The 7,841-nt window shown below is 56.7% G+C and overlaps 1 protein-coding gene across 2 annotated transcripts in view; it reads left to right on the top strand.

The window, feature by feature from the left end:
- Positions 1-508: 508 nt before the first annotated feature.
- TMEM44 (transmembrane protein 44) overlaps positions 509-7,841 on the top strand; it is a gene marked incomplete at its 5' end in the record, with an annotated part of 32,972 nt that continues 25,639 nt past the window's right edge. For both annotated transcript variants that reach the window (XM_080806809.1, XM_080806808.1), the window contains 5 exons: positions 509-651; positions 3,053-3,179; positions 5,338-5,431; positions 6,712-6,878; positions 7,071-7,157. In XM_080806809.1, the coding sequence (XP_080662935.1) occupies positions 509-651; positions 3,053-3,179; positions 5,338-5,431; positions 6,712-6,878; positions 7,071-7,157 (618 nt within the window). The remainder of the gene's footprint in view (positions 652-3,052; positions 3,180-5,337; positions 5,432-6,711; positions 6,879-7,070; positions 7,158-7,841) is intronic.

Raw genomic sequence — 7,841 nt, 5'->3', positions numbered from 1 at the left:
CCCACAGCCCCCTGTCCATTACACCCTAGGATCAGATCTCCCGCTCCCGCCGGGAGCCGCAGCACCCAAGCGCTGCGCCAGGCGCGAAGTAAGGTGTATTGTTCGGCTCAGAAAATGGAGTGCATTAGTGAGCGGACAGAGTGCCTTACCGTGACCCCCTCGGCTCTGGCCGCCGGGGCGGCGGGCGGGGGGTGACCGCAAGGGGTCCATCCGGGCGCGGCTGTCGGGCGCCGGGGGCCGCAGCCTTTGTGCAGAGGCCGCTGCCGGCTCCCGCCGCTGGGGGGCGGCCTCCCGCCCGCCGACCCCCGACAATAGCGCGCCGGGTGGGGAGCCGCGCGGTCCCGGAAACTTTTCCCTCGCGCCGCCGCCGCAGCCAGCGCCCATCTCCGGGCCGCGGCCGTGCGCTCAGCCGGGGCCGCCGCCGCCGCGGGGGGCACCGTGCCGAGGAAGGGGGCGCGGGGCGGCCGCGCGGGAGGAAGGGGCCCGGGCCGGGCCGAGCGGGAGAGCCATGGGGGAGGCGGCCAGCCCCGCGCCCGCGCCCGCGCTCTGGGACTGGGACTACCTGGACCGCTGCTTCGCCCGCCACCGCGTCTGCATCTCCTTCGGCCTGTGGATCTGCGCCTCCTCCTGCTGGATCGCCGCCCACACGCTGTAACAGGGACAGGACCGGGCGGCGCGGGGGTGGGGGCCGGGTCGGCCGCGGGGGGCGCGGGGCGCTAACCTCCCCCCTCCCCCCACCAGCTCCCTCCTGGAAACCTGGAGGGAAGGGGGCCGAGAGCGAGGAGGCAGGAGGCAGCGCAGCTCCGCGATCGAAAGGAGCCTTCGGGGGGCGGACTGGAGTCGGACAGGACTTCTTTCCGGATTCCGCGCACGGGGAGGCTGGCGCGGGGCCCGCGGGAGGAGGCTGGGTGGTGCAGTGCGTGCGGCCCGGGGTGGCAGCCGAGAGTCCGGGGTTCTATTGTCAGCGTCTCCTCGCCGACTGGCGGTGTGAGCTGGGCAAGCTGTCTGAGCCTCGTTTTCCTCACCTAGATGGGGTTGATAACTCGTGGGTCGGATGGCAGGATTAGATGAGTTAGTCCCGGTAAAGCGCTTAGTATCATTAGCGCTCATTAAACATCCTTTTTACTGCTCCCGCCCTGCCACCGGCCTTTGGCGAAGGCAAGGACCTAGGACGAGGCTCTCAGTGTTTCTGGCCTTCCTTTGCCCCAGGCCCTCTGATCTGCAAGGGGGACTGGCGAGGATCTGACTCTAACCACAGCCTTTGCCCTGTCCAGCATCTGGAGCGGGTTGGCCAGGTAGTCACCATAACATGGGTCCTCAGCTGGCTGAAGTCTGGCCAAAGATGGCCTCCAGGTCTCGGGCTACCCTGTCCCCAACTGGCGCTACCCAAGTATTCCCTGGCAGAGGAGAAAGGAGCAGCACCCCAGGGGAGGCTGGCAGTGGCTCAGCTTGGGCACCCCGTGGACATTCCACTCCCTCGTGTGATATTGCTGCGGAAATTTGGCAGCGCCCCTACCCAGTCACTGGAATGCAAAACAAACAAACAAACAAACCTTAGAACATTTACTGTGGGCCTAGTGTGGCATTTATTAACTCACTTCGTTCTGTTATTACTCCCATGCACTCAGGGTTCTAGAGGTTCTGACAGGTTAACTAACTTGCGCAAGTGAATGGAAAGAACGGAACCCCCAGACCCTTATAGAAAGGGGCAGACTTGTGAGGATTAAACTGTCCAGCGGACACTAATGAGGCAGCCTACGTGCTTTATTAGACATTTTCCTGACCTGGAAACTCGGGTTGGGAGAGGTTAGGTAACCCCCCCTCCCCCGAAATGCCCCCTCTGCTTTTTCAGCCCGCCTCCTGCCTGGACACCGTCCTCCCTGAGCCCAGTCTTGTCTTCAGGGATTCTATGTTCTCCAAGCTGGGTGTGGCTTGGGGAAGGGTCCCCCGGGATCCCCCTCCCCTGACAGCAGGGAGCAAAGCCTCCACCTGCGAAGCCAGAGGGTCCGCCATGAACTCACCTAGTCAGCATAGACCCATCTTTTCTCAGCTCTCCAATGTGAGGGTTTAAATCAACTGCTTCTTATCTGAGTCCAAGGGTCTCTAGAGTCTTTTTGCTCTTAGACTTGGAATTGGTGTCAGGAGCCCAGAGCCCAAATGGAAGGTTTCTGTTCTCACTGCGAGCTTCGGGCTTTGCTGGCAGATCAGGAAACCACTGGGAACCCAGCAGCCTTCCCTCCTCCATTGTTCCCCAGGGCGGGCCCTCAGAACCAGCCAAACAGTCCTGATGACGTGGAGTGAGTTCCACCTTGTGGTTGAAGGAAATGAAACACGAGCTGCAGGGGTGCCTCAGTTTCTCCATAAAATGTAGTGCGGTAACATCTAGAACAAAGTGTTTCTGAGATCCAACCCAGTGTTTCTGAGAGATCTCTTACCCCTTCCAGGCTGTTGTGACTTTCTGTGCTTGTTCCGGGGGAGAGGGGCAGGGCAGGAAAAGGGGAGTAAGGGAGAGAAGACAGCAGTGGGGGCCCCTAGGGAGAAGTCAGCCCACAGTGCCATGGCATCTTTAAGAAGTTTTATTCTCTGTGTGTGTGTAAAGAACATGCTTAAGTTGGGCAAGGGCTGGCAGAAGCCAGGCCATCCCTCTGCATGGACAACTTTGAAGGATTTCATGTGAATTTGAAAGGAACAAGTTGCCTTTTTAATTTGGGCAATTACTTTTATAACCAGCATGTTTCCTTTCAGTAATCAAACCTGACAGTTTGTCAGCACTGAGTGGTAGGTCATGAACTTGAGTTGGCCTGATTTGTAGGAGGAAAGAAATTCCTCTTCATTAGAGAGGCAGGTCTGGCTCCTGCCATGGGCTCCTGCTGCAGTCTTTGATCCTTGATTTTCCCATCTGTGAACCAAGTTCAAAAATACCTGCTGAATCCCTGGGGGAGAGAGTGCTTCACAGGGACACAAGTGCCCTTTTCAGACAACTGCTTTGGGAATCCACTCTTGGCTGCTGTGTCCTGTCCATACCCACCCACTCCCCTATCTGTCGCTACAGGCTTCTCTATCTGAGATGTGCGAAGAAATCCGGACCGGACCAGTCAGCGCTGTGTGCTGCCTGCTGCCTCCTCAGCAGCCTCTGTGACACCATCGGGGCCATTCTGGCCAGACAGCTCACGATCCAGGTGCGTCAGGCCCACAGGTGACAGTGGCTTCTGTCTGGTTCCATCACCGTCGAGAGGCGCTTTCGCCTCAGACCTGTGCCCTGTTGGTCTTTCTGCCCCCGTCCGGGGCTCCTGCCCCGATGGCCACGTGGCTCACTGCTCAACTCCTTCGAGGCTTTGCTAGAGGTCAGCTTCTCGGTGAGGCCTCCCCTGAGCACTCGTGCAGACCCGTGCCCTACCTCCACCACAGGGACCCCAGGCCCCTTCACCCCACTCTGTTTTTTCCCATAGCTGACCCCCGATACACCCTCTGCTTTCCTTACTTCTTGTGCTTGTTGCTTTATGTTGTTTTATGGTATGCTAACCCCTACTAGAGGGTCAGCTGCCCAGGGGCAAGAGTTTGTACTCACTACTTTATCCCCATCACTTCAAACAGCAGCTGGGATGGAGCAGATGCTCAATAAATAGGGATGGTTGTGGTGATTGTGTTCAGAGCCTGGAGTCAGCCCCAGCTCAACAGGGGCGGCTGAATGCTTTTCCCAAGTGGTGATGTAGGCTTTGGAGCGAGTGAGAAACAGTGTCAAGCTTGCCCAAGGTCTAGGCCCTCAAAGCTGTGTAAACAGGGCTTATCCCAAGGGCATAGGCCCTGCAAACACACCCCATGGGGCTGGTGCCCACCCAGGTGGACGTGACAGAAAGCAGCCTCATGGCTGCAAAACACACTGGGAGAGTTCTAGACCCTGATTCGAATAATATTGTCTCACAAACAAACCACCTTTCATTTCAGGTGCCCTTTCTCATTCGCTGACAGAATACAGGGAGGCCCAGCTCCATCTGGGTCATAATAGCTGATGTTTATTAAATATTTCACTGTGGGGGGCGCCTGAGTGGCTCAGTCAGTTAAGCATCTGCCTTCGGCTCAATTCATGGTCTCAGGGTCCTAGGATCAAGCCCCGAGTCTGGGTCCTTGCTCAGCGGGGAGCCAGCTTCTTCCTCTGCCCCTCGCCCCAACTCATGTGCACAGACTCTCTCTCTCTCTCAAATAAATAAAATAAAAATTTTAAAATTTTTATTTTATTTATTCATTTGAGAGAGAGAGAGACAGAAAGCACAAGTAGGGGGAGAGACAGAAGCAGACTCCCTGCTGAGCTGGGAGCCCGATAGGGGACTCGATCTAGAACCCAGAGATTATGACCTGAGCCAAAGGCAGATGCTTAACCAACTGAGCTACCCAGGAGCCCCTAAATAAAATCTTTTAAAAATAAATAAGTAAATACTTCACTCTGTACTGGGCACTGAGGCCTTGTCTCATATTAATTCATTTAATCCTCAAATTATCTTATGACCTGGGCTCTCTCCTTATCCCTGTTTTACACACATGGACCCTCAGGCTTAGACGTTGAATAACTTTTACAAGGTCCACTAAGCAGCAGTGTCAGGATTCAAACTCCAGAATCTACTCTTTTTTAATTTTTTTTGATATTTTATTTATTTATTTTAAGAGAGCACACATGAGTGGGGGGCAGGGGCAAAGGGAGGGGAAAGGGGAAAGAATCCCAAGCAGGGAAAGAAGCTTCAAGCTGAGCATGGAGCCCAACTTGGGGCTCAGTCTCATGACCCTGAGATCAGGACCTGAGCCAAAATGAAGAGGTGGACGCTTAACCCACTAAGCCACCCAGGCACCCCTGCAGAGTCTGCTGTGAACCAGTGACTCCACTGTCAGGGTAACTGGTGCCCTGGTAGGTAGGAGCCTCGTCCATTCCTCTCGGTGCTGGTCTAAGCATTTTCCATGTATTGGTTCGTGTAATCTGCTTAGCATTGAGGGAGGCACTGTTACTATCCCTGTTTTACAGAGGAGGAAACTGAGGCCCAGAGAAGGCTAGTGATTGGGCCAAAGTCCCACAGCAGAGACTGGCCGTGCACCGGGAAGAGCGTGGAGTGAGAAGGGCAGGGCTGGTTTTGCTGGTGGGCCTCTGCCCAGGGGATGGGTCACTCACATGCCCCCCCCCTCGCCCCCCGCTTCTCGTCAGTCCAATGGAGTTGATAACCAGCCTTTCCTGGGGTCAGTAGGCGGCTTCGTTGGGATCACCACAGTAGTGGGAGAGGAGACCCAGGATGAGAGGGGCTGCGGAAGCTGGAGAATGTTCGAGCACCAAGAGTCTGTCTCCTTTCCTCCCAGGTATTTACAGGTGCCTACCTCGCCGCTGCTGACTTGGTGAACTTTGTCTTCATCCTTTTCCCCATCTGCGGCTGCCAGTGGAAGTCTCGTCAGGGTGAGTGTGTGGGCCTTGCTTCTGTGTGTTCATCCGCTCTCTCATCAGCGGGCCCTGTGCTCCTTGTCGTGCCTGAGCCGGGCCTCTGCTGGGCAAAGACAAAAGAATGAGCTCCCCGACCCCAGTCAGAGAGGAGGCAGGGCCCTATAGAACCATCCGTGCCGCTGGTGAGGCGATGTGCGCAACCAGAGGGAAGGCACGTCAGGAAAGGACGTGACCGTGGAACAGGGGCCGCAGGGAAAGATAATCCAGGTGAAAAGAATAATATGAGCAAAGGCCAGGAGGTGGGATGGGACAAGGCTGGGGGGAGGTACAGCGCTATCTCAGGGTGCAAGTCCAGGATGGCCAAACAAAGCCCTGTAACTTCCGGAAATGGATGCCAGGAGTGGGCGTGGGCCACCTCGGCCGAGCGGGGACTGCAAGTCACTGAGCCGGGATGGGTCACCCTGACTCTGTGGGATTGGGCCTTCCTGAGAAGGGGCAGCAGTGTGCCCAGACCTGTGTCCAGAAAGGGAGTGCTTCCCTCAATGGGGTGAGGTAAGATGTCTCCAGCTGCTCAGCACTGCCCAGAAGAGACATGTTCTTACTAGAATCTTCAGAGAACTGGGGCGCCTGGGTGGCTCAGTCAGTCAAGTGTCTGCCTTCGGCTCAGGTCAAGATCCCAGGGTTCTGGGATCTTGTCCTCCATTGGGCTCCTTGCTCAGTGGGGAGTCTGCTTCTCCCTCTGTTTGCCACTCTCCCTGCTTGGGCTCTCTCCTCTCTCTGACAAATAAATAAATAAAATCTAAAAAAAAAGAATTTTTAGAGGACTATCTGTCTTATATTTCAAGGAGACTTCCAAGACCGTGCTCCTTTTTTGCTCAGTTTTGGGCCCCAGCACAAGCATGGTGGTGCTTTCCCTAAGGTTGGGCCAGTTCTGCTCTGTGCCAGGCTCTGTGGAGATTCCAGAAGCTGCTGGGGCATGGGGCCTGCCCTCGGGGTTTCCAGTCTTGCAGAGGCTGCTCTGTGCACAGATACATGTGAAACACAAAACGCTATGAGAAGGCCGAGCAAGAAGAGCACCAGTCATGAGGGTGGATGGCCTGGGGTGGTGGGGTGGAGGGACTTCTCCAAAGAGGAGGCACAGCCGTGGGGCCTTGAAGGGTGGGGAGGATCCGTCCCACAGAACAACTTGGGAACCCATTCTGGCATCAGGGCTGGGCTGACAGCCGGATTGCACATGTCGCTGTCCATCGAGTTCTAGAGCCCAGGAGCCTGTGGAATTTTGCTGTTTGTTGCAGGTCGGGGCTCCCAGGAGAGGACGGGGAGGCAGCGGCTCAGGGCCAGTGTATTTGCTCTGGCCCTGCCGCTGAGCCTGGGACCAGGCTGGACTCTCTGGGCCACCACCCCAAAGACCTCAGGCCCCGTCCGAGGGTCCCAGCGGAGGCTGCTGGAAAGTCTGCTGCAGGTGAGGCTGAGCCCAGGAGGACATGGGGGTGGGCGTGTCCCTTCCCTCCTCATGGTCCCAACAAATGCCCTGGGTAGGGGTAGGGTTCAGGCTTGCTGTCATTGGGAGGAAACCACTAAAATTGGGAAAGGATGGGTCTGGGAGGTATGGGCTGTCTCCTTAGGCCACTGAGTGTGTCACCTGTTCCCACAGGACAATACTGAAGTCCTCGGCTACCTGCTGGGTGGCATCGCTGTCTTTGGCTCCTGGGCTTCCCGGATCCCCCCGCTCTCCAGAATCGTGAGACTGGGTCGGGGCTGGGACTGTGGGTTACCGTGGCAGGTCTTAGGGCCCTTGGGAGCCTCTTCCAAGCTCCAGGTCTTGGGGTGAAGGCTTGTGTCACTTGTGTATTTTGTGTGTGTGTGCATTTCCACACGTGCAGGGGCTGGTCAGCCTACACAGGGGAGCTCATGAGGCCTGCTAGGGCCTCTCACGGGAGAACCCATTGTGTTCTCTCCATAGCGAAGAAAAGCAGGCTGTCAGGGAAAAGGCACTGGGGTTCAGTAAACAGACATCCCATTAGGAAAATGAGGTTTCAGAGGAGAGCATCACACAGCCGCCAGGCTTCTGGATTTCCGGGAGCATCTCACCACAGAAACTTCCCAGGCATCTAGGCTGAGGGAAGCCCTGTGTTGGCCGGGTCTGGAGGGGACGCAGCCGTGAGTTGAGATGCTGTGCTCGCCCTTGGGAAACTCACAGTCTCGTGGAAAGACACAGAAATGCAAAGCAGGATATTTTAACGCTCAGAGAAAGATAGAATCAAATGTTTGGGGTTTCAGAAGGAGAGAAGGCTCCCACGCCGCTCCAATGAGTGAGGGTGAAAACGTCACACTGCCAGGCGGGGGTGGGGGTGGGAGTTGGGGGCGGGGGGCGATGCCAGGGCTGCCTCAGCGTGGCTCCAAACCAAAGGGAAGCCCGGAGGAG

Source organism: Martes martes (assembly GCF_963455335.1).
Source record: "Martes martes genome assembly, chromosome: 1".
Taxonomy (NCBI): domain Eukaryota; kingdom Metazoa; phylum Chordata; class Mammalia; order Carnivora; family Mustelidae; genus Martes; species Martes martes.
The sequence above is the reverse complement of the archived record's forward strand: the minus strand, read 5'-3'. Positions and strand labels throughout refer to the sequence as shown.